We start from the raw sequence: 26,488 nt of genomic DNA, 5'->3' as shown, positions 1-26,488 counted from the left end.
TACCCCTCCCTCTCCCTCACATAACAATCAGCAAGAGCAGAGACCCATGATGATGAAGGACAAGAACAAGAGGAAGAAAAAAGACCATGAAGGAAAAAGCTCCATTTGGAATGTTCAGAGCCCCATGGAGGAAACTTAAGCCTCCTTGGAAAAGCGGCCAAGAGGACAACGGGTGCTTGTCGACTGCCGTCCCCTTCAGGGCCTCGTTCATTTACACGTCGTGCGGTCGGTCCTCAGCCTCCCCTCTGCTCCCCCGAGGCGTCCCTGCCTGCCCAGATGTGCAGCTGTTTATGTGGAGCAGCGATCAGGGCAGCTGGCCTGCACATGCCCAAAGTGAGCAGAAGGGGGCGCCATGTTCAGGAAGTACCGCTCCAGAGGAAGGAACTGACTGCTCTGATCACCATCTTTCTCTAACAACAGGTTCAGGATCAGTTTGTCTTCCTGCTCCTCTCACCTTTCAGCCATTTAGAGTAGCCCAAGAAAAATTATTCTAAGAATTATAAAGTGGTGTTAGGGTTGTTTTGGGAACTTTTATATATTTAGTGATTTTGGTGATTCAAGTGGAACTTTTTTTCTCAACCTGCCAAGTTCCATTTCAGTCACAAAATAAAAAAAGATGGACCCCAGCATCCTAATTACTAGATAGGATGCAGCTGCTGAGCTATCTAAATGATGTTATGTAATGGAGTACATGTAAGCGCCTGCATGTAATTTGACTGCAAAAATGGTAATGATACAAAATGATGAGCAAATTTCCGCTGCTAAAGGAATTAAATCTAAGTGGGGTAAATATTTTTCTAAATAATTCAATTTGAATTTTGTATCCTCGCATTCATTTCTGGCATTTCCTTTTCAACTTGACTAAACACACAAATTTACATTTATTTTCTGTCCTGTAAATTCTGAAAAGCTGGAAAATAAATAAAAACATGTAAACGTGCATACTAGCTTTTCTGCTGTAAGTCTAGGTCATTTATTTGCACTTGATCCATGCACATTTTACCAGCTGACTGACTGATAATGAAACCTACAGTAGTTTCATTCAGAGGAAAAACAAGCTAAGCAAGGAAAATACCAATCAGTGTTGTTATATACTAGCAATACATGTTGTTTCTTTAATTACTTTTGAAGTAAGGAATTGTTGGCAACAATATGCCAAGAGCAAATAGTTAGAATGAGGAAAATAGATAGGCTATATGGAGAGGAAGACCTACGCACCATGTTTGAAGATAACCGACACAACTTTTCGGTTAATCAATGAGTTTTTACTTATTCACGTGAACAATTAGAGTTGTTTTTCATTGGCATAGGGTTTATTAGATGGGGCAGCAAGGAGGCCTGATGGTAAGAGAGACGGTTACAGGCCTCTACAGGTCCCATAACAGGAAGGTCAAAGGGTCAGTCCCTACAGCCAATCTGTCCATCCCAGTCAAAGTGTCCTTGAGCAAGACACTGAACCTGCTGCCTGCTCTGACCCGTCTGCTGAAATACATAGGTGTGTGTGTGTGTGTGTGTGTGTGTGTGTGTGTGTGTGTGTGCCTCAGAGAGATGGGCAGAGAAGCAAATAGGATCTACTTAACTACACTCTGTGATATGGTGACTGAGTGCTCTAATATAATCATACTCAGCCACCAGAGGAGGGCAGTGTAGGAAAAGAGAAGATCAAAAGAATGCTGATGCCAAGTGTCACTTCACACCACAGGGATACACTGCAAAATTATCATTTGAACAATTCGTTTAATCCTGACCTCAGTCCTTCTCTTACTCTTCTGAAAGCCAGCGTAACAATCTGAACAATGAGGTCATTTCACTTTTTTCCGGTGCATGTCACCAGTAGTGGGCTTATTTATTTTGAAGTAAGGCAGCTCTCTCCACTTGTTTCAAGATCTCGAGACAAGCTGAGCCGCATTTGTGAAGTGGAAACAATTGATCTCATTCTTTTGTTCTGTTTTGTTTTCAGAGCAAGTCATGTAATTTTGCAATGTAAGAACGGTGACAGCGGTAAATATCGAGGCAATGGGATGTGGCAGTTACAGTAGCCAGAAGTACTGATTGGTTAGTGTACAGTGAAGCATCAAAATGAGCATCCAAGCCCTGAAGTCTTCCACACAAACATCCCTCCAAACACTGAAGGTTGTGTTTAGTTTAGAGCTGGATGGGAATTTGAATTCAACAAGCCATCGCACTCCAAAAGTTGTTTTCCACAAAAAAGTGACTCCTATTGGACTTATGCTTGATGGAATTTAAGCGGACAAAAAGTTATTTAGATTGCAAAATTAAGGATAGGCCTGCTAAAAACTAGATAGGCCTAAACTTCTTAATATGACGATTCAAAATAGTTGTAATAATTATGATTATTTGTCTCCAATGGATGACATTTTGAAAGAAGCTTTTTACAGTCACTGGAAATCCTGTAACAAGAGTAGAGTACACTGCAATGCTCAAAAACAGCTAATTCAAGGTGTGAAATGAGTGGGGTGGCGGTAGTTTAGTATGATCAACTTAAACAAATATCTTAATGCAAATATAAATTGGTCACAAACATGCATATTTATTACTATTAATATATTTCTAAAAACAAGCAAAGAGAACACCATTAATCTAGCTTTTATATTTCAAAGTGGTGTTGGTGTCATATGTGGAGTCCCATACTTTCCCGTATTTCATAGACACTAGCGGTATCCTGTGGCCATTTTGTGTCAATGGATCTTTCCAAATAACTGTCTTTGCTTCCATTTTGACTGTTATTTGCCCACTCCTTGCTAGGGGGCGCCGCTAACCCGCGCAACTGCACAACAACACAGACACACACAGCAGCAACATGGTGGATCCGAGAGAGAAGGCACTGCAAGACTACAGAAAGAAACTGCTTGAACATAAAGAAGTTGACGGGCGTCTTAAGGAGTGTACGTATTTTTTTCGCTGTTAGCATGAGTGTCAATGCGATGCGTTGTAGCAGCAGCATCTTCTTCACTAACGTTAGCTCCAGCTGTGTAGCACTGCTGCGTCAGTGTCACCAAAACAACAGCTGCCCATGTCAGTGGCTGCTTTTATCTGTGTCAACGGCAACTTTTTCCTCTTGTTAGGGAGCCGTTGATTTAACAGACGTTTGGTTTTAAGACGTATTAGCATGTTAGTATATTAGCATACCCTTGCTAAGTTGTCTCGGCACACCGCAGCGGCCGTGGCGAGGTGTCCCGATTTAAAATCTATGCTAGTAAGTTAGCTTTAATGGACGCAACACGAGCGTCAGTTCTGATTGGCAATTATCCCACTTCCTGAATTCTGAACGTCACCGACAAGGAAATATCTGTAGTCAGGTGTAGGGAATGGCATATTCGTTTAAAATAAAATGAACAAAAGACAGTTTGGAAACGCATAAATAATTCTGTTGCAGGACACAGCTACTTTCTGGATTTTTCTGTGGAGCAAACAAGGTCTACATTCCCACGGCTCCCATATGACGTGAATGCAGCATCAGCAACCTCTTGGTTTAGCTGCAGTTCAAGACCAATATTGCTCAGTTTAAGAAGTCATTATTTTTGTTTTAATTACCGTTTAATAATACAATTTCTTGAACATTTGCGTTTTCTTTTTAATCATTAGATGTTACTGCTCTTTTATAATAGCAATAATCCAAATGATGCAGTGCTTTTAAGTGATTTTAGAACAGCTCACCTCTCCTGGCTTGTTGCTAATGATCTTGCCAGCCAGCAGCGAGCTGTCAACACTTTCAGCGTCTTGGCAAGAGGATTTAAGGATATAATGTTGGCTAGCTGTTGCTGAGTGTGTGTGTTTTTAACCCCCATCCAATCCACAGTACGTGAGCAGCTGAGGGAACAGACCAAACAGTATGAAAAGTCCGAAAATGATCTGAAAGCACTTCAGAGTGTTGGACAGGCAAGAGAAGCCTTTTGTTGCCATCTATTCAATAGGCCTACTCAGCCATCACTTCTTGCTTCCCATCAATAACTGTTTCTGTATTCTTTAGATTGTTGGCGAGGTCCTCAAACAGTTAACAGAGGAGAAATGTAAGTCACAACTTCCTTATTAATGTTAATGTCTCAGTGTGATTTATACTTGTCTCTTCCCTTCAGACTGACCTATCAAACTGACTCTGACCTTTGATTTTTCTCACAGTCATTGTCAAGGCAACTAATGGCCCAAGATATGTTGTTGGCTGCAGACGGCAGGTAGGCAGCGGCCATTATTTGTCTCATCCGTATCAGTATGAATGCACAAAGGCAGCTTATACTCTCTTGCTCTGTCTGATCACACTGTCAAGTCCTGTGCATGAATTTCTCATGCAGAGCAGCAGCTAACTTGAAGTGTCCTATTCTTGTGATACAGCTGGACAAAGCCATGCTTAAACCAGGTACCAGAGTTGCCTTGGACATGACAACTTTGACCATTATGAGGTGAGTAGCATTGCTGATGGTGCAGATTGTCAATTATCAAATCTTGTATATAATACTACTAATAGTAATAATAATAAAAATAAACATTGTTTTTATAGCACTTTTTGAAACAAAGTTACTAAATACTTTATATAGAGTAAAACAGCAACAAAAGAAACAAAAGAAAGAGAACAGAAACAAAAGAAAGAGAATATTAGACCACAAAAAAAGAAAGTAATAACGCCAGAAGACAGTTAGGTATTCATATTTCTTCAGGTAAGTTGTTCCAAAGTTTTGAGGCCCTGGTTGCAAATGCTGAATCACCTTTTGACTTTAAACTAGACTTAGGAAAAGTCAAGAGAGCTTTGTCTGTAAATCTGAGGCTACGTACACTGGTAGGGAGAAAAGCTCCATTATATACTGTAAGTTCTTGTGACATACATATACAGCATACAAGACAGGTTTCTATAGTCCCTCTAGTTTATGGCATAAGAGCTCATCACATGAGAATCTGTGTATTGTTAATTCAGATGTTTGGGTCTCATGCAGGTACCTGCCTAGAGAGGTGGACCCGCTGGTTTACAACATGTCACATGAAGACCCAGGCAGCGTCTCCTACTCTGAGATTGGAGGCTTGTCTGAGCAGATCAGGGAGCTGCGAGAGGTATGCTGCATTTCACAGAGCTACTCTTAATACAAGAATAAAATAGCTTTTTCATTTCAATCATTCATAGTACAGTTGAAGAGAAATTACCTCTGATTGTTACTGTTTATGTGATGGTATATTATGATTTATGTGGTACAAAAGTAAGTGTGTATTTACCAGTATCCAATGCAAATGTATTATTTCATAGTTCTGTGAAATTGCCCCTGAAAAGGATCAGATCAAGGAGGCAAAAAATGCCCTGTGATAAAGAAGTTACTTTGTTACCCTGGTTTGTAATATAATGTCCCATTATCAGTTTGTCATCACCTGAGTTGATGATGTGCCTGTTTTGTTGCAGGTGATTGAACTTCCCCTAACCAACCCTGAACTGTTCGAGAGAGTTGGCATCATTCCTCCTAAAGGCTGCCTGCTCTACGGACCCCCAGGTGAGAAGCCACTTTGTTCCATTGCACCTCAACATTTAGTGTCTCAAGAGCAAAGCTTCCTAGCATTTAATGTTGTTATCTTTCCAATAGTGACAGACAGTTTTCAGTTGTTGCTTTTTTCTGTCCCATGATGTTTAGGAACTGGGAAGACCCTTCTGGCCAGAGCAGTAGCCAGCCAACTTGACTGTAATTTCTTAAAGGTGAAGCTGTGCTCTTTCTCTGATCTCTAATTAGACCATTGCTAGCTGTCAAAATGTACTTGCTGAAAGTGGATGCACACCCAAAACTTAAAGAGGTGCAGACTCATGTAAAACTAGGACATAATAAAGGAAAAGAAAGTTGCACAGTCTTAACTTTCTTACTGTGTTTTTTTTAATATGGACTAACGTTTTGGCAAGAACGGGCATCCCGATGAAGGCATTTGTACCGAAATGTTGATCCTTATTAAAAAACATAGTAAGGAAGTTAAGACTGTGCAACTTTCTTTATTATGTATTAGTTGCTGTCAAAATTGTCATAGATGTTATCCGATCCCACCAGAACCTTCTCTCCGGTGCCTCCTCTACTCTCAACTTTCCTACCATCTTCCTCAGTGAAGAAACAAAAAATAATTCACTCTCACCATTTCACTCATTTTTTTCTCTTTCTTACTCTCCATCATATGCTCAGGTGGTTTCAAGCTCCATTGTGGACAAGTACATTGGAGAGAGCGCCAGGCTAATTAGAGAGATGTTTAACTACGCGAGAGACCACCAGCCTTGTATTATCTTCATGGATGAGATTGATGCCATTGGTAAATAAACAAAATATATAAAGGATAACGCTGTTGTTTTTTAATGCATTTCTTACTGTCAACAAATCCTATGAAAATAGCAAAATCAGCAATGAATTTGTTTTGCTAACAAGTCTCGTCCATGTAGCCAGTGTCCAATAAAGCCATGTCCCAGCAGCCATAGAATTCCCTTGTATTAAAAAAACGATTAAAAACTCGTCACAGAGCCATGCTGCTGCTCTGGGCAACATATTTCATCATCACGATGCACCGGGCCAGCCGACTTTTTCCTCAAACAACTTAATAAGCCGACCGTAAACACGTTTTCCATCTTAGCAAAGTAGTTCCGTAGCACAGAAAATAGTCCACGTCGTAATGAAGAATTTGTTCCCATTTGATTTGGTAATAACTTCAACAGCCTGACTTTTCGTAGTAACAGTTAGCGATTTTTAAAATGTAAACTATGTCTTTGTGAGCTGTATTTAAAGGCTTTTAGCTTACAAGTGGAGCCAATGACTTCCGGTTTGAAGGCTAAAAAGGGAACGTGGGAAGTCGGAAAGTAACGGGAGTAGAGCAAACGCATTGTTGATTTTGTTATTTTCATAGGATTTGTTGACGATAAGAAATGTATTTATAAACACCAGCCGTATCCTTTAACTTGTAGCCTATATATAAACCAATGTACTCTCAACACACATTTGTTGTTTTGTTTAACGGAATCCCATACATTTCAAGCAGTAGTCATAATAGTTTGACTCTTTGCCAAAGCCTTTCTGCTTCTGGAACCTTTTTTTTTTATTTGTAGGTGGCCGTCGTTTCTCAGAGGGAACATCAGCTGACAGAGAGATTCAGAGAACTCTGATGGAGGTGAGTTTGCATTTTACTGCCATATCATAATAGATTTCTATTATCTATTTTTGAAGATGGTCATCTTTATAAAATTAATGTTAAAGTTTTCTGCATAATTTCCTTATTTCCCAGATGTTTATTCCTGCAGTTATAGCTTGTATAGTAATCTGCTTGTTTATCAGTGCTAACTCTCTCCATGTTGTGTGTCTGCTGTAGCTGTTGAACCAAATGGACGGCTTTGACACCCTGCACCGAGTCAAGATGATCATGGCGACCAACCGGCCGGACACACTGGACCCTGCCTTACTGCGACCGGGGAGACTGGATCGCAAGATTCGTACGTCACATCTTTAACCATTTATTGTAAATTATGCCATTGGACTGGATCTCTAAATTAGGAAATTTCCTGTCACACACTTTCAATACATCCCTAACAATCACACAGGGAGAAATCCATCGTAGAAGAGGAAGAGATAGCAGTTTCTCCTCCGGCAGTAGCTTCAATAGACCAGCGGAGCAACTTTCATTTTTTGTGGAGTGGAAAACTACCGCTCTTACTACACTATTACTATCACTCTCTCCACCTACATGTATAACTCACAGCTGAATGCAACAAGTTCAGGCCCGCTCTCTGGTGCTTGTCCAAAGTCCTTCTGGGAAATCACTAAGTGGAGTAGAAGTAGACAAGGCAGGTTGAGGGAAAGTACACCAGAAAAGTAAATTATATCACAAAATAACTCCTGGAATGAACTGAACATCATGAACTGATGATATCTAACTGTAAGAATATGGAGGGTGGATTTTTCCTTTTAACTAGCTATATTGGTCACATTTTTTGTTCACAAAGAGTTTCAGAGTTTTGTGTTTTTTTTGCAGATATTGAGCTTCCTAATGAGCAGGCACGCTTGGACATTCTGAAGATTCACTCTGGCCCAATTACCAAGCACGGAGAAATAGGTCAGTCCTGGAATTTGGGTATTTTTAGGTTTTTCACTATGGAAGTCCATGCGCTTGGACTAATAATCATGGTGAATTATTGTGATCACAATATCTAGCAAAATAAATCGGGATTATTAGTTTTGCCATAATGTTGTAGCCTTAGGTTTGTGTATCTCCTCATCACTATGGCAGAGGTCTATGTTATTATTTAATCAAACTCATATTTCTATGTAATTTCTATGTATATTTGCATGTAATTCTCTCATGGCTCTTTCTTTGATGACATGTTGAATTTCTCCTTTAGATTATGAAGCAATTGTGAAGCTGTCTGATGGATTCAATGGCGCTGACCTAAGAAACGTGTGCACAGAGGCAGGTCTGTATCTACCTCAATAAAAGCGAGATGCACTGGTTGTATTATTATGCTCATCCAATCATATCTCCTCACTGTCTGATACTCTACCTGTTGCCCAGGCATGTTCGCCATCCGTGCGGATCATGAGTACGTCACCCAGGAAGATTTCATGAAGGCCGTTCGCAAGGTGGCAGATTCCAAGAAGCTGGAGTCCAAGCTGGATTATAAACCCGTGTGATGTTTTGTGCCACCAGGAAGACCATCTGGGAAAATCTAAGGATATACTGTTCATGAAAGGCCTCATTCCTAAATATTATTATTATAAGTTACCTGATTACCATTGATGACGTTCTCTCAATCATCATTGTTTTGTAGCCAAGGCTATCAAGATGGCTAATAACTTAAAATTCACCATCAATCATTTTGTAAAAGTAAGTGTCTTAACTTTTCCATGGTGGGAATGACAACATGAACTCTTCATGTTGTGTTTGAGTCAGATAGCAGGATTAATCTTTGGGTCTTCAGAGTAAGGTGGTAGATAACTGCCCTTTGTCTTAATGTACAATGTATTTCCTCATATAGACATCCTTGCAGCATTGTTTTTTTGTGTGTGTGTTGTTGTTTTTTTGTGTAAAATATCCAAATACAGTATCAACCATCTTTCCCACCAATGACTTTCAGATTCAGCAATATGAAACAAATTGTTAAACCTTTGGAAGAGGAAAACCTTTAAGAATTGTCATGCTTTTTGTCATGCTTTCAAACATATTTTCAGATGAACATGCACTTTGGCTGAGGCACCATAGAACCTGATTTGACTTTTGTAAAAAAAAAAAAATGTATTAAAATATCTGAATATGGGTGAAACTTGTCAGTTTGCAGCTTGTTATTTGAAGAGACCATATTACATTCTCTACCTGCTATAATGAACTATACCAAAGCCTTTCCAAGGCTCGGTTTGTAATCCAGATGAGAAATAAAGGCTAACCCCCGCCACATATACATCCTAGTAAATCCTAAGTAAACATGGGTCTTAAAATGTGTTTTGAGGCTGCAAACATTTTGATTACTTTAAAAAGGGAGGATGAAGCTGGGAAGATATACCAATGATTTATTTGCTTGAAAATATCTGGCTTCAGTTTTACTTTCATTTAGCACGGCAATCAGTTCCTTTGAAGTAATGACAGTCCGATGCAACTAAATGAAACCATCAGAAGACAGTTGTGAACCAACTTAGCCAGAGATTTGTTTAGACTTAAGATTCTTGCCCCAATTTGGGAATTTTGCTCAGTGTTATGCAATATGTTGAGACTGAGACAGCTGAGAAACTGGACCGAAGATAACATACAGCGCCACAAATCGTCCTAACTCGGGCACAAGGTGGCAGTAGAGGCCTGCTCACTGTCTACCATCTACTCCTAAAACACTAAACTGTCCTCTGCACCTGCTTCCTCACAGCCAAACTCACAGTGTGTGTTGGGCAAAAGCAACCGGGCATTTGCAAGGTGTGAAGGCCAGCTGTGTCAAAACTCCTGACTGCAAGATTTATTCGTGGAGAATGAGGCTCGTATGTGCTTGAAGGATGTCATAATTTTGGCAGCTCTCAAATAAGTAGGAAGCAATGCAAACTGTATAAATCTGCAATCTGCCCTCCTCATTTTTTATGATACATAAATTTAAGAAAGGAACACTGGTTTTGGTTTCATTCATTTTTATTGAAATATGCAGACATTGACTTGCCCTTGGAATATATTTGTGAATGAGCCCAGGGAGGGGAGCTCTCTCTCTCTCTCTCTCTCTCTCTCTCTCTCTCTCTCTCTCTCTCTCTCTCTCTCTCTCTCTCTCTCTCTCTCTCCCCCCCCCCCCCCCTTCATTTGGATAAACGTCACGGACTGCCTAATGGCGAATCAGTGTGGTTTTGTCATTCAAGCGGAGGCGAGGCTGTCATTTTGTTGCCTTGGCGACTACAAATCAATAGCATCCTGCGGTATCTTGTCCATTCCCAATGAGAAGAGGGTTCGGTCGTTGCTGCCGTCACCGGGGGGGGGCGCGAGACACCTGTCCTCTGATTGGCTCCCGCTGGTAATAAGCTGCCATTGAAGATTTCTGGCCCGGGTGGAGAGAGGGGTGTGTCTCTTTCGACACAAGTCCACGCCCCCTCACATAAATACTCAACACAACTGTCTCACTGATCAGACAGCACCAAATTACAGCGCTGCATTTTGCTCGCAGTCTGTCAGTCTTTCTCACACTGTCACTTTCGGTTTGCCCGCGCGTGCCTGTCCCGCCTTGGAGGAAACAAACAAACAAAAACAAAACAAAAAAAAACATAAAGAAGACAAGTTGGTCTCTGAGAAGATTCCCTAATCGCCAGAATAGACAGCAGGTGTGAATTCATGTCTGTGTATTCCCCGCAGATATACTGGTGAGTACTCGCACCTTTTCGGCTTTGAGTTTCACCCTGTTCGTTGTACCTGTGTGTTTTGCATGCTTTGTGCTTTTCCTGGGGGCGTGTTCACTCTGAGTAGAAATTATTTTAAGCAATAGTTGGCGTTGCACTTGACATACAACGAAATAACTACCAGCAAATCAAGCAAACAGATGCATTTAATTTTGCCTGGTGATAAGTTCCCCCAGAATAACTTTGATTACCTTATTGCTTACACCCACTATTGTTTCCTTTTGAGTTTTGTTTTTTGCTGGGGTGTTGCCTGTGAAATTGAAAAGGTCACACAGCCCTAACCAATTAGAAAGAAAAGCCTTGAGGTCTCTCCTAATTTTGCAGATTTTTTTGCAGCTCCAATTCAGAAAGGTCAGGATGAACACCTTTTGAGAGGAAGAGATGGAGTGTGTGTGTGTGTGTGTGTGTGTGTGTGTGTGTGTGTGTGTGTGTGGTGTTTGGGGAGGGGGGGGGTCGTCTGCTTCATTTCTGCTTCATTTTGAGCTTGTCTCTATTTAGGGATAAAATGCACTTTAATCCACTTTTCAGGGCCTTTCTTGGACCATGAAGCACATAACTCTGCGCTCTCCTTGAGCCTCATGAGGGGAATTTGCACAGTTGAGTCGAGCAGACAGTGGTTTTCATCCACTGCTGTTTAGTGCTGCAGGTGCACTGCAAATGGATGGATATACTCTCTCTATATCCGTTACTGTAATCTGAGCTGTTTTGCCCCATTACCATTGCCAATCAATACTGACACCTTGATTTACTTGACTTCTTGACAGTCAGCATAGCGAGTGGGTGTTTATTTTATTTTATTTCCTCCATTTAGTACTCTTGTCTGTCAAGAATGTTTCTCCTGTCTGTAGAGAGGATATGCAAGTCACTTTGAAACATTGTTTTGCTTCTCTGTTCAAACCTCGGCAGGCCTCTGGCAGTCTGTACCAGGAAGTTCAGACCCGACCTCTTTACTGTAACCACACTCTGCTCTCTCTCCGCTGCTGCTTACACTAGGCCTCTGCTTCTCTGTTCTGTAAAGATAGAGTGCCATAGTGCGTGGAAAACCCCTTCTCTGCCCCCTAGCCAGACTTTCCCCATTACTTCAGGGCTGATTTTATTTCAAAGACGAGAAACATTTGAGAATCGTATGAAATGGACTTGCATGCTGCCAATCACGGCTGTGTTTTGAATGTCTTGCGCAGCTGCTTTGTACCTATATGTGAACAGGAAGGCCTTGTTGTTCTCATTGCAACACTTGACAGCAGAAGCTTGTTTTCACCAAAAGAGGGCATGGCATTATCCTCTTCCTAACCTGTAGTGTATATCCACAGCTTGGGTTTAAGTGGCCCGAAACGGGATCAATAAAGTTTCCCCCTCCTCATTCTGTATGAGTAACTTTACCATCAGGCACTGGAGTGGTAACCTGACCTTTTTGATGTGTGTATTCAGCGGCAGATTCAATCCACAGCAGTCTGGATGCAACCCATTCATTCCCACACAGTCCTGGGGGTCTTACACAGCCCCCCCACCACCACCACCACCACCACACACGCACACCTCCGGAGTTGTGTGTGACTTGGCTGGCGGGCAGCTCAGCGTTGGCATGGAATGGCAGCAGCTTTGCCCGGTCGCCACACCGGCTGAGATTTATGACGCGCGTAGCAAGAATTGGGGGGTGGTGGTGGGGTGGCACAGGGGAAACAATGTGGACAATGCAAGACGTAATATCCCGTCTTGTGCGTTGTGTGGCGAGATTGTTGGGGAGATCACTTGGGTTCCTGTCAGCACCGCTACGGGACAGGCACACAAACCCAAGGAGCATTCATGATCTGGGTCTTTTTATAGTCTGGAGACTGGTGGAGGACCATGGGTTTAAATACGCTTGGATGCTTTGTGTCGCGCTTAACATTTTGTACTAAGAGTGGCGGTCTATGGACACCCTCAATAGAACGATTCCACACAGATGAACGTGTGAGGCCGGTGTGACAAATAGCTTTACTCATCTCCAAACCATTATCCCCATTAACATGTCACCGTCCCCGACTGATCATATGAAATGCTATAGCTTAAAGCAGGGATATTAGGAATATGGCCCCTAATAGGATGTAGGGTTGGTATTCTTTCGAAGCAAAATTGCTGAACACACAATGTCTCCACTTCCATTTGTCACTGGGTCAGTGCATTTTTCCACCCTTCCAGGAGACAAAACCAGTGGAATAAACTGTGTCACTTGGCTGCAGCATCCATGGCATCCATCCACAGGGTTATTGGAAGTCATCATCATTACAGTGTCCTCACGTGGAGTAGAGGAGGGGAGGCGTCGTCTCTGACACGAAGTACATAGGGCTTCAGAAATGCACTGCAAAGGGCGTTTAATTATGAATTTCGACTTCATACGACTGTGTCTTTTAAAAAATACCGCATGTATGTCAACCCCGGTAATCCTTTTGATTTGTGTGGTGTTCTGGACACATGGCGCACGACTGAGGTTGTCTTGTGCCAATAACCTGCGGTCCATCTGGGTCCTGGCTGGGACCGGCATTAGGAAGCTGGCAGGACTAGGTGTGCGTGATCTCTGGGTCAAGAGGTAAAGAGGCTTACTGATAGTTATGTCGTGCCGATAGACACACGAAGACGGCGGAAGAGCGCTGTATTGAAACTATTTGCCTTAGGATGCGTGTCTTGTTGCTTGGTTATAGTCAACCTGGCTATGTTGAAGTGTGCTGTGTATTGTGGGATCCACTGCACATTCATAATTGTCATATGTGTCTTCTAGGCTATAGGCGATTGGTCCGTACTGATCTAATGTCATACATTTAAGGTTTGGTTGCTTATAGAACACTTAACGTGTCCTCTCTAGGAAGAAAGTATCCCACTTTGAGAAAGGGACACATTGTTCAGCCTCGCTTGACACTTAAAGCAGTAATAGATGTGACCGGTATGCATGTATGTTTGTTCCCTCCCAGGTTAACTTGTTACTTGTGCACCCCCACTTCCTTCTCATTGTGCCCCTTTATGTTTTATTAGGCCGATGTTCTGTTATTCTTAGCCGAGCAGGATGTTTATACGATCCCCGAACAGAAATATGACTGGCAAGGCCCGAGTGTTTATCTTTCTTCCCTCCCTCCCTCTCTCCTCCTCTCCTCTGCTCAGGTCTTCACTGTCACCGCTCCGTGTTCGTCCCTCCATCCCCCTCCTCCCCTGCTTTTTGCTTGTCTGCCTCACCCTCCTCTGCACCCCACTCAAGGATGAAATAAGTTCAAGAGCAGCCTCAGCTGACATTATTTTTTCCATGTTAAACCTTGCATATCCTTCAAGACTCCTTTTTTTATTTTTAGATATCCGGCTATTGTTTTGGCCAAGCAAGTGTCATCCGACTAGTGCAGTGAAGGTTTAGGATGATTCAACCAGAAGCTTTTCGAGTCTCACATTTTTAAATCAACCATCCACCCTAAGCATCCCCTCTGCTGTGATGTCAGTGTTTCCTCATGTAAGGCGACAAGGGGTTTGTGTAAATTTAGGACTGGAAAAACTGATTGATAAAATGGCAGTTGCCATTGCTTCAGGGTTTAATGACACCCTGCTGTGATTATTGACTCATGTCATGCAATGCTCTCCTCCTCTGGATAAACATATTATTTTTATTCTGCTTCCGATTGAGTAGACTTGATTTGATTTTTTTATTAAGATAATAATGGCCCAGATGGGCTTCTCTTCCAAGAGTCTTACATTAAAAACATGCTTTAATCAACACAAAATAAAACGCACCAATAAAACATACAGATAAAACACTCAGAAAAACATACAAATATACATAATATAGCTTCAAATGGATAGATTAAGATTAGATAGATTAGATTAAAATATAATGAAATCTAGACCCAGTGACGTCTGACATGTTTTTGTTTTTTTTAATTTTCCTATAAACTCTGAGTAGTATCAGGAAGCTTATTATGAATAAACAGCTCGATAAGAAAAGGTTTGTTTACCACGTTCATGTTTGGGATAACATAAATTGCAACTGCTGTGCTGACAATTTAGTGCCTACTCTTTACAAGTAGATAAAGACTGTAGATCTAGGTGTGTGTGTGTGTGTGTGTGTGTGTGTGTGTGTGTGTGTGTGTGTGTGTGTGTGTGTGTGTGTGTATATATACAGTATTTGTCTGTTTCTGAAAAAATATATATACCTCAACACATCACCAATGTGATAACACTGGTTCAAAAGGTTCTAGATGCAGCTGACATGTTGGAAAAAAAATTAACATCCCGGGGGCTTTATCTGAAATTATTGGATTTACGGGAGTTTAAAGATTTAATCTGGGGCCTAATCCCCACTGAATAATGGCTGAGCCTCCGTTTTTTTGTCTTTAGCCTGAATTTGAGACCGAATTGAAACCTCATTTCTAATTTATTTATTTATTCCCAGTTTATTTGTTTTGTCCACAACAGTTTCAGTTATGCTTACAAGTGGATAGTGTCATGTTGACAGTGTGTGGGGAGAAAACATTTGTCAACAATAAATATATTCATATTAATTCCATTTTATGATGAATTCACTTGCAAGTAAACATGGAGACATCCAGACATCGTGACAGAGAGAGGATTCTCAGTAGAATGAGTTATTGTATGACTCATGAATGGAAACAAAGAGTGAATTTCTAATGGTGAATATGTTTCATGCTGCACTGGCAGACGATTTGCAAACTGAAAGTGATACAGGGTTTGCCACTGTGGTTACATGAAGGGTATTTCATGTGTTTGTCTTTGCATGCCTTATCAAACACTGAATACGGGGTTGTTAAAGTTTTTCATTTTGCAAATGTATCGAGTACACTTAACTTTTAAGCAAGAGGGGTTTTAGATGAATGAGACTGTGGTGAAATTACTTCAGAGTAACAAATCTTTTACATAATCACGGTTCCTTTCTAAACCATTTTGTTAATCACTTGCGCGCTGAAATTGTTCACCAATCTGCTGTCTCCAAAAATAAACATTTTTATTTAAGATTCAAAGTAGGTCAAGCACAGCCCACACATTTCTCCCCCAAAAAACATGACTGTAGAATCAGATAATGCGACTATGTAAGTGAGCTGCTTGTCATGTTCTGTTTTCTTTGTCCTATATGGCTGGTGACCACACTGACCACAAGCCTGTGGCCGCTGACCACCAGGCACCAGGCTTTAAATAGAGAGCGTGAGAAGGCCGCTAGGCATCTTGTCTCAAGGCAGCGTCTATGCCGGCCCTGAGACTTGCTTCAAGTCATTTTTTTTAAGCTTTACTACGACGTGCTGGACAGTGAATGCGCTAAACATAGATAAACAAGCTCTCGTTACTTTCATCTAAAATGGAAAGTTTGGCCAAGCTTTGATGGAACTGAGTGCATTGGGTTCCGCCCCAGTCAAATACCACTGCACGCCCACAGCGCACTCTCACAATGAGTGTGTTCCCTCGCTGCTAGTGCAAGAGCACATCATCCTGTATTTAGACACGGCCACCTTATGCAAACCACATCATGACTTGTGCAGTTTTGCAGTGCAATAGCGCAGTGGGGCATGGACTGGATGCCGTGTTGTGGTCAAGGCAGGCCCAGTAAAAACAAAACAGTCGAACGTGTGCAGAGAAGACTTTAACGACTGTGTGTGTGTGTGTGTGTGTGTGTGTGTATAGAGGTAGTGTCTGTACATATATGGGTCATCTGTCATTCTTGTCTTGATAGGTGTTTTTGCCTTATCTCTCAACATTGCCAGGTCTTTCCATTATCAAGATGTTTAGTAGGCTATCTATTTGTCCTGACCACATACAACCAGATTGAGTGTCTTCTAGCACATTTTCCCATGATTTCATATGCTCTGTCTGCACAAATAGGTACCAAACATAAAATATTAAAAACTTTGATAAAGGAAAGATGGATATAATATGGGCTTTATATGTGAATCAGTACTATTGACCTTTTAATGTTAAGAAGGCTTTGGTGTAGCTTTGAGTTTTCTCTTGGGATGTCAGGTCAACACACACTGAAGTTCTGCTGTTTAGTGATTGAATTGAGGTTTTTTCTTCGTTTTTTTGGTCCTGATCAGGTTGCCATATGGAGCAGTGACAGTATCAGCATGATGTATAATAAGTGTATGGTCATAGTTGCTGTATAACCTCCCATTTCTTTTCTTCTTTTGACCCTGCAGCCCAGTGTTTGTGCCCAGCCGAGATATGACTGAGGTGATGATCAACAGCACCCCCATGGAGGACATGAGGCTCAGCCCAAGCAAGGACAGGCTCTCCTTCCAGGTAGAACACACACACACACACACACACACCTGCGAAACACTGCATCCGTCCCAATTCTCAACCCTTTCAGTCTTATATGGCATGGCCGTTTGTACCCGTCTTCATCCATTAATTATGTACTGAATTGACGTCAGCATGGACAGGCGGGAGCTGCCACTACATTTCCATTTGTGATTTGTGAACGGGGTCTATATTTAGGATGGAATGGTGGAGAATCAGGACGTCAAAAAAAAAATACAACACTAGAGAATAACATATGAGCAATATGTTCTAGGGTTTTGAGGGAGAGGTTGGTATTAAAGTAGGACTTTCTGTTCCAGCGCAGCTCTTAACCTGGTAACCCCACACAACCCTGGGCCAGGCTGGTTTGTTTTTGTATGACAAGACCTAATCATCACTTCTATTTTAGTTTGTTATGTAAGCAAGACTTTTGTGAGGCTAATGAGATTGCAGCAATTATTTTGTCACTGAAGTGTAATGGCATCTAGAATATTTACTGATCTGTCTGATAAGTATGATTGGTTATTAAGTGAGAACGCCCACCTGCCATTTTAAATGCAACTATATACTGACTGCTGTGGAATTACAATGCTACAGTAATATCACAGCAAAATGGAGCATGCTCTATTTCTCTGGAGGATATGAGCAGTAAAGGGGTTTGTAGGTTATTGTTGACCACACAACTTTAAACATGCAAAGGAAATGTATGTTCTGGGAATCCTGTATGGTTTACTGTGGTCTGCCGCAAAAATAAACCATGCAGACGCAGAGAGATCAGTAGCAAGCCATCAGGTGGTCTTGACAAGTTGTTTCCAGCGGCTTTGTTTTATTGTCAACTCAATAGGGCCATCTTGGAAACAAACCTATTTACATAGCCAGGCTATTGTGAGTTAAGTTGCTTGGTATTCTTAGCCTAATATTTGTACATAGGGTAATATAATACTACTAATAATAGTGTTAATATATTAATACTCCAAACCATTTACTATACTGTAAACCATTTACTGTAGAAAAACAAAGATTGATTGAATCAAAACTGTTGATTTTGGGCAGGAGAATGGCCTAGTGCAGTGAGTCTCAACCTTTTTCATATCAAGGACCCCTAATTTAGTCCACATTAAGGTCACGGACCCCCATTTGATGAGATTTTTTCTCTTGGACCCAAATCTGAGAATATTTTTATTGTTGGATATGATTTTGTCCAGAATTCCATGACTATCTGTATTGTAGGTAGAGAGATAACAGTGAAACCATGACCAAAATAGTCATTCTTCTACATTCTCTAATTGTGTTAACTTCTTAAAAATGAAATAATGGTGAAGTTTAACAATTCAGCAATTTTCTGGGGACCCCCTGGAACCCCCGCAAGGACCCCTGGTGGTCCCCAATCCCCACGTTGAGAACCAGCGGCCTAGTGGTTAGGAGGACCAGGGTTTGAACTGGACCTGAAATATCCTTGAGCAAGTTCGCCCCTACCTGCTGCAGGAGTCAAAATAAACAAAATCATTTTGTCAATTTGTATTAAAGGCAAGCAATACGGTATATTTTAAAAACGTGCTACCATAGGCTGCTCATGCTCTGCTGTATGCAGAAGTTGCCTCTGAGAGGATGTGGACTGACCCATAGGAAAAGGTGGGCTTCCTCTCTCCACAGCTCACACGCAGCTGTGAGTCTGTCTAAGAGGATGGGAGAGGTGGATGAGGGGGAAACGGGAGAAACGGAGGGTGCCAATGTGCCACTTCCTCTCCACTTCCCATCTCCTCTCTATGATTCCTCATCTCGGGCTTTTTGCCCAAGGTCCCCGCCAGTCCTTGGCGAAGTGACACATGAAGCAGTGACATTACCGCCAGTCACTTCCTCCACTGTGGATGCCGGTGGCTTTGATCCAAACCGCGACCATCACTCAAACGCCAGCTGCACCTATACATGGTATTGCGGTAGATGTTAGACCTACATAATGGAGGAGTAAATGGAGTCACTGAGGCCTGAATTGCCTCAATAAACTCAATAAACTGTCATGATTCAGGCTTACAGCTTGCGCCCACCTCCCCCGCCCCACAGGAACCTAAAATAGCCAGCATTGTGCCTCGCTCACGATGTGTCGTCGTTTCCTGCCCCTGGAAGTGAAACAAGCTATGACATGTGTTAGCTAGGGGTCCAGTGGCAAGGTCACTCGCTGCCTAACTCCCCTCGGTGCTGACGCACAGCGAGGACTGGCAACGCAGGCAGGAAATGCAGATATACCCGGCCGCCACACGAACACAGACGCACTCACACACACATAATCACACCTCTTGAATGGTTCTATACGCAGCTGTTTTCAGAGAATGCATAAGCTGCCTGCCCACACATACATGATTTCAAAACCTGACACATTCTCACACTCGCAAGGCATGTTTTAAAGCATTTTGTCTTTTTCCTCCCTTCTCATCCCTCTCCTATGGAATTCGTGGAGACTTGGCCACAGCTGGATCCCCTCGCTCTCTTCCCCTCTCCCCGTCTCCGTCTCTCTCCTGCCTCATCTAATGCTTTCTTTCCACTGGGCTCTTTGCCCAGACAGCGACATCGCTTTCCCCCTCCAATGTCTCGGAGTGAAATATGCAGGTCTAAAAATATTCTTCCACTTTATCCAAACAACAGCAAAAAATGCTGTTCTTGGACCAGGAGTGGCAGGCTTTTTCCCCCGGGCCATTTCTCTGGTTCCTGAGAACAGAGAAAGTCGGAGGTTGATGTCCAATCTTGCCAGGACAGGGAATGCATGTAATCTTTCTTGTCAGAATGTCTCTCATGCCCTTCAGTTCAGTTCCAAACATTTGAGTGTGGCAAGCTGCGTTTATACCAAGCTCTATCTGGCTGGATTTGCAGATACTCAGCCTATTTTATGTTCTTTCCACTACGATTTTTTTGCGAATCCATCTCCACATGGGTATAAAGTATTTCAAGCCAAATGCTGACTATTATGAGGGTGGTTGATTTATGGGTTGTTTATTTATTATTTAAAGCATGTCCCAACAAACCTTCCACCTGTTTCTGTCTAACTTACCATAGCAGTTGCCATGTCTACAAACCGGTTTTCTTGTGCATTTCCAACTTACTGTTGATTTGCAATGCTATGATTATGCTCTTGTGTAATCTTCTGACTAGTGGGTGATGCGGTGTTGGATAAGTTTGTAAGCAGCTAGGAGCTGCTTTGGCACAAGTGTCTTTCAAAGCATTTAGATTAAACATGATGCAGCATTTTAAGTCTCACCAGACATGCCTCATTTACCAATAGACAGACGCTGATGTAACCATCCCTTCTGCCATTTATCGGTGAGCACCTATGTAGACACGTAGCTTGGATGTTGGCAACAGCAGGTATATCATTGGGACGGCTGACCTTCCTGGCTTCGACTCGCTCTGCAGTTCAGAAACCAAATTGTATTAAAACTCCTAGGGTTAACAGAATGTTTTGCCCTTGTCTTCTTCTCTTGTAGATATTCCCCGACCCCTCAGACTTTGATCGCTGCTGTAAGCTGAAAGACCGTCTGCCGTCCATTGTGGTGGAGCCTACAGAGGGAGAAGTTGAGAGTGGGGAGCTTCGCTGGCCCCCAGAGGAGTACGTGGTCTGTGGGGAGGAGGAGGAGGAGGAGGAAGAGGAGGAGGAAGAAGAGGAGGAGGAAGAGGAGCAGAATAATGGCAGCATCCAAAATGGACAGCCAGCGCAGAATTCTCAGCACTAGAGGCCAACATGCTACGCCCGTACGCCCCTCTCTCTCTCTCTCTCTCTCTCTTTCTTTCTTTCTTTCTTTCTTTCTTTCTTTCTTTCTTTCTTTCTCTCTCTCTCTCTTTCTTTCTTTCTTTCTCTCTCTCTCTCTCTCTCTCCCCCTCCCTCCCCCCATGCCCCTACACACACTGGTTATATTGCACCTCAGCACTCCAGCAGACTAACTGGCAGGCACGTTAAATGTCTAGTGATGCCATCTCGTTTCCTTTGACACCAAAGCATCACTCCTACAAGAGAAGCAATACATGCATACACACACACACACACACACATACATACACACACACTTTCTCACAAATACACAATCATTTATCTTCCTGGACTTCTCACCCTCCCAATCAGACTTGGAAAGAACAGACACGCACACTTATACACTTTCTTTGTGTGTCTCGGCCCAGAATGGACGTCCCGTCGGACAGTGGCAGCTCAGTGCTCCATGGACAGCTCTTACACTGCAGGGGGTTACTACTGCTCCCGTTCTTTACTCCAAAATGGCTGGCGTCATGACCCCAGAGACTTCAAACTCGCATATGTAACTGCTGTGGTACCCGTGGGGACTATTGTCTACAGTGTATTGTCCATACCTGTGTTCAGTTTCTGGATTGATATGTTAGTTATTGTGATTTCCATCGCCGTCTATAGATTTGTCTGTTTTGAGAAGTGGGGTTTTTGTGTAAAATGTCACTGGGATTTTGCTTTTGGTTTTTGGTTCATTTTGGTGCATTGTGACAAGGGTAAAGGATTCCTCTAAACGACGCATAGTGTTTTTTAGCTTACATCAGGCTTTCACCTAAAAAAGGACAACCTGGAATCATTTTGGAGAAGTAGAGAAAGTGAAAGAAAATAAACCGGTAGTCGATGCCCTGCTACGCTAAACACATGATGAATCCGTTGTACAAAGGCTCGTTATGCACTGAGGCACTCACATGCTTTGATCCTGTCCTCACCTTTGCCCCCCTAGAAGCCTTATGATGAACAGTATTTAGATCACAGAGTAAAACCGATAGCGCTCATAACTAAATGTGATGCGAGCAGGTTATTGTTCAAAGGGGAAAGCAGAGAAAGAACTTTTAATAGATGGAATATTGTGATTTTGAAAAAGGAGAGGCCAGGCAAAAAATTATGTACAGACGCAATGAAGGACGTGTAAATACTTGTTCCCGATGAGCCAACCCCCCGAGGCCTTGTAGTGCTTTGATCTTGTTTGTACTATGGGTTTGGTCTACTTTATTCTCAAAGAAACTTGTATTCAAGACGGAAATGAGCTCTCAACTGTACACCGTCCTACCTATCTAGTCTTCCTGTTCTTTTACAAACAGCCATAAGTTTTAACGCCGTCAAATTCAGGTCACAGGGGATACACAATGTAGGATCAATGAGTTCGCAAATAATGATACAGGCAATATCTGAAACAATATTGTGTTATACGGTAGGGTAAAAACTTGAAATGTGCTTTGCAACATTAAACTCTTGGTTCATAATAAAACTAGTTTCTCAAAATGAGTCCAACAAAATATATTTATGGGGAAGTGGATTTGTTTCCCTTGTAATCTGTACGATTTTCAAAGTAATGTTGGTCAGCTATTTGCGTAGAGCTCATTGATCCTGCTCTCTACAATGACATTTTGGTTTTTTGCCTGTATGCAATTTCAAAATTTGAGGGTGTTCCTTTTTTTCCCCCTTTACACTCATTTATTCCTCTTGGAACAACTGAGACTGTCAGAGTCATTTTGTGGAGAAAAGATTTAACTTTTGTGTACACATAATCTGATCTCTCTGAGATGCTGTTGTATGAACATGTCTGAAATGTGTCTCTGTGTTCTTTTGTAGTTTCCCATTTGACGTGGCATTAGGGCTGTGTACAGAACATCTCTCTGTTTCTGCTGTCTGTCACCTACAGGTCCCACATTGTTTTTGTAAAGCTCAGGGAGATTAGCCGCCATCTTTCTCTTTGTTTTTTTTTTGTTTTGTTTTTTGTATTTAGACCACTTTCTCTGTGACAAATACAGAGGCTGTAAATAAACATTTGAATTTGCTATCCAACTGTGTGAGAATATTTGACTTTGAAGGTTTACTGCCATTTTTATGACATGAGGTGAAAGCGCTTTTCACATGGGTAATCCTCCGGTGCATCAAAAGCAGTGTTTTCAAGAGACCTTTACTTTTCTGTTGTCTTTCATTTTCCCTTTTGTGAAACCCCCCTTTTCCCCCACTCACTTCACCTGCAGTGGTTAGAGATGAGCAGTGTTACTTCCTGCTCGGCATCTCTCACATCTCTTACATACAGGATCTCTCTCTCTCTTGCTCACTCTCTCTCTCTCTCTCTCTACGAATGAGGATACATGTTTCAAATATATATAGAACCGAGAGGAGGCCACATGCTACTTCCTGTCTTCGAGCCCCACACAAACACAAATACACAAACCTCACCCCTAGTTACAAAATCTCATTCCTGCACCCTGTTGTGCACTGAAAAGCTCAGTTCTGCTTTGATTTCCAAGTTCTTCAGAGAACAATGGCACATTTAAAATGTTCAAAACAATACCATCCAACCATATGGAGTACATTGGTGGGAGCTAAAAACCTTTGGAGGCTTTTACTGTAGCAGAAATATCAAGGATAGTATTGGTATAAAAGCTTGTGGAAGCAACTCCTCACGCTTTACCCATAAACACTCACCACAATGATACCAGACCAATAAAAAGTGGTTGAGTGGAAAAGCACTAATGGGGAACTGGGGGATTTACAGGAATAAACACAAAGCTTTCTGATCACTATTACAGTGGAAACTTCTCAGGTGATTTGCTGCTCTGTATTAGTGACCCACTTAGGTCAACTTTGATTGCCTTGTACCGGGAAGAGTCCATCAAAGTTGCTGTGGTAGGGCCTTTGGGGGCCAAGAGCCTCATAGATTGGCCAAGGGGGTACCATGAAGGCCTTAAGGCCACTTCCTGGAAAGAGAACAATGCACTGGCACTCTATCCTGCTTCCTTCTTCCTGGAAAAAACGGAGCATAAAGAGTTATTAATACACACCGACTGATAACGGTTGAGGGCGACTGCAGAGCGAGCGTCTGGACCAGGGAGTCAGAAATTACAGCTTGCTTTGCCCCGTCAACCCTGGGTCATTGTCAGAGCACTAAAAACTGAGTCTGGGAACAGTAAACACTTAACAGGTCAAATGTAGCTAATTCATCAAACATGTTCATCAACATGTTTTTACATTTGTACAAGAATTATGTTTTAGATTCTATTTCGTACCGTTACCAGGACAGTTCTCTTCAGATTAACTGGCACGTTTCTCAGCTAAGATCCAGGAGATCAATCTGCATACATCTAATGTTGCCTTATAACCATATTATAGTTTGATTTGACTTCACTGCAGATTCCAACCCATCCCTTTACCATTTGGATCTCTTGTATGAAAGTCATTGCTTTATACTGTAAATCTGCTCATTAACCGCCCTGCTGGTGAACAGAGGTGACGGCGTTCGTTTTGCCAGTGATAAGATGAGAGTACCTCGGTGACATCGAGGGACGGATTGTGTCTCACACACCATCGTTGGCGAGCGACACTGTATGTTTAAATGTGTGTGACGGCGTGTGTGCCTGGCGATGTATTAAAACTGTTGTCAGAGTCCTCTGAGTGAAGTCACTGATAGCTCTTCTAGCTCATTCTTGGAATTCTTTCCAATGGAAACAATCCCATCGCTGATCCCAGTGTGTCAGCAGAGTCTGACCCGCCAACCCCTGAATTCTCTCTGACTCCCAACTATAGTCCACATCAACACTGTTTCTCTCTCTCTCTCTCTCCCTCTCTCTCTCCTCCACACATAAACTCACACACTCACACCCGGACCAGCCCCCTCATGCACCCACAACATAACCCCTCTCACTCATATCTGGCATGTCACGAGGGGGGGAAAAAAAGGCTTATCCGATGAACTCTTTTTCCATTCCCTCTCGTTATTTTGCTTTCATTCTCCAGTTTGGTGAGATGTTTTCTTGTTCTTTCTCTCTATTTCTCCTTCTCCCAGACGTTCATCCCGTTCTGTTGTTTCAGCAAGTTTTCCATACTTACATGACTGTAGAAACATACTCCACATTCCCACAGTACAGGTTATGTAACGGAAGTTAACATTTCATTTTAAACAGTGCCTCTGTTCTTATAACCTTGTTATTTGAGCATTGCAACAGCACTGTATGTCACTAAGGTTCATTCTGTGCGTCTGTGTGTGTGTGTGTGTGTGCGCGTGTGTGTGTGTGTGTGTGTGTTTGTGCAAAGCTCGCAAAGGGGTGTATGTGCTTAGAGATTTTGTGTATAACCGTGTGTGTTATTATGAGTGCCATGTGCGTAAGGGAAAGATTCTTTTCCCATGGTTCCTCAAGTGTGAGAAGAAAGTAGAGCTCTCAGGACATGAGGCAAAAACTCTGCTAGTTATTTATAACCTGTCTGGAGACGGCCCACCAAGTGTAGACACATATCTGGCACTGTCAACAAGGGAAGAGCTAGAATAAGATACGCAGAGAGGCATACAAGAAGAAGATAGAGGGAGGATAAAAAGGTGAAGGAGTCAGCGAAGGAAAGAGGGATGTGGAGGAGGTTCATGAAAGAGAGAGCATAGCAAATGAAGTACCTGCGCTGCAGCACGGGTAAATCACGGGTTTGAGATCTGGTGTCTCCCTTGGTAAGCCAACTGAGATAAGACTTGGTGAGATAAGATAAAATGCAAGCACAGCACAAACTTCTGCTGGAGAAGTCGCTTGGTGTCACTTCGCCTGCATAAAATTGAACAAGTGTGATTTTTGCAAACACCAAAAAGGCATCAAGCCCCCATGAAGACAGACAGGTAACTTGTTTTTGTCACCTGTCCTTTCCCTGAATGTGTTTGACATGTGAAAATCCCACAGCCCCAGTCGACACATCCACCGAGAATAGAGGACAACGACGCCGTGATTGCTATTCAAAACAAAGCCTCAGCGACTTCACAATTAATCAAAGTCAAGCACACTCAATACTCTGCCAAAGCGCTCTCTGCACATGCACTTCAACAGACCAACCTTGGAAGACATAATGCAACTGCTGGACTCACAACCGCAGCACATATTTGGACAGATGACTCTAAGCACCCTGGGATTCATTCTCGTTTTAATAGGGTGATGTAAGGGTACACTGCCATCTTGTCCTCGAGCTTTTAAAGCTTTGATCAATAGGGGTCTATTGGCGTCCACTTTCGTATGTACTTTTGTGTGTTAATGTGCTAAGCCACAGGCTGCTGCTCTTCCATAGGCTGTTGTTGATATAAATAGACAGCTTATGGTCCCGCCACTCTAATCCTTATTGCCTAGAGACCAGGATGGAAAAAGGGAGGAAAGAGAGAGAGAGAGAGAGAGAGAGAGGGGTGGAGGGGTGGGGGGGTCAGACAGACAGGGACATGGACAGAGACAGACACGCAGAAATGAGGAGGCAATGTTGGAGATAGAGTAAAAAGGGACTGGAGTGGAAATGCTGTGTTACAGGTGTGAGACAGAGAGATGTGTGTCGATGCAAAGAGGAAGTGAGGAGTGAAAGGGAAGAAGACTCGAGTTAAATCATC

At 42.4% G+C, this 26,488-nt stretch overlaps 2 protein-coding genes across 3 annotated transcripts; both read left to right on the top strand.

Annotated features, from left to right (window-relative positions):
- The first annotated feature begins 2,783 nt into the window (after positions 1 to 2,783).
- On the top strand, positions 2,784 to 9,271 carry LOC139914015 (26S proteasome regulatory subunit 10B). Of its 2 annotated transcripts, XM_071902196.2 has the most exons (14): positions 2,784 to 2,906; positions 3,821 to 3,900; positions 3,992 to 4,031; positions 4,141 to 4,193; positions 4,351 to 4,418; positions 4,947 to 5,061; positions 5,402 to 5,489; positions 5,628 to 5,689; positions 6,159 to 6,282; positions 7,067 to 7,128; positions 7,327 to 7,447; positions 7,987 to 8,067; positions 8,354 to 8,425; positions 8,524 to 9,271. In XM_071902196.2, the coding sequence occupies exons 1-14, from the start codon at positions 2,822 to 2,824 to the stop codon at positions 8,640 to 8,642; spliced, it is 1,170 nt and encodes a 389-aa protein (XP_071758297.1). In that variant the 5' UTR covers positions 2,784 to 2,821; the 3' UTR covers positions 8,643 to 9,271. The 2 variants fall into 2 exon arrangements, with proteins under 2 accessions (XP_071758297.1, XP_078145515.1); XM_078289389.1 differs by lacking the exon at positions 3,821 to 3,900 and having other exon boundaries at positions 2,813 to 2,906.
- Positions 9,272 to 10,612: 1,341 nt separating this feature from the next.
- On the top strand, positions 10,613 to 22,930 carry lbh (LBH regulator of WNT signaling pathway). Its single transcript, XM_071902195.2, has 3 exons — positions 10,613 to 10,829; positions 17,024 to 17,126; positions 20,603 to 22,930. The coding sequence occupies exons 1-3, from the start codon at positions 10,801 to 10,803 to the stop codon at positions 20,846 to 20,848; spliced, it is 378 nt and encodes a 125-aa protein (XP_071758296.1). The 5' UTR covers positions 10,613 to 10,800; the 3' UTR covers positions 20,849 to 22,930.
- The last annotated feature ends 3,558 nt before the right edge of the window (positions 22,931 to 26,488 follow it).

This window comes from Centroberyx gerrardi, chromosome 17, assembly GCF_048128805.1.
Source record: "Centroberyx gerrardi isolate f3 chromosome 17, fCenGer3.hap1.cur.20231027, whole genome shotgun sequence".
NCBI lineage: Eukaryota > Metazoa > Chordata > Actinopteri > Beryciformes > Berycidae > Centroberyx > Centroberyx gerrardi.
This window is presented reverse-complemented; position numbering and strand designations above follow the sequence as displayed.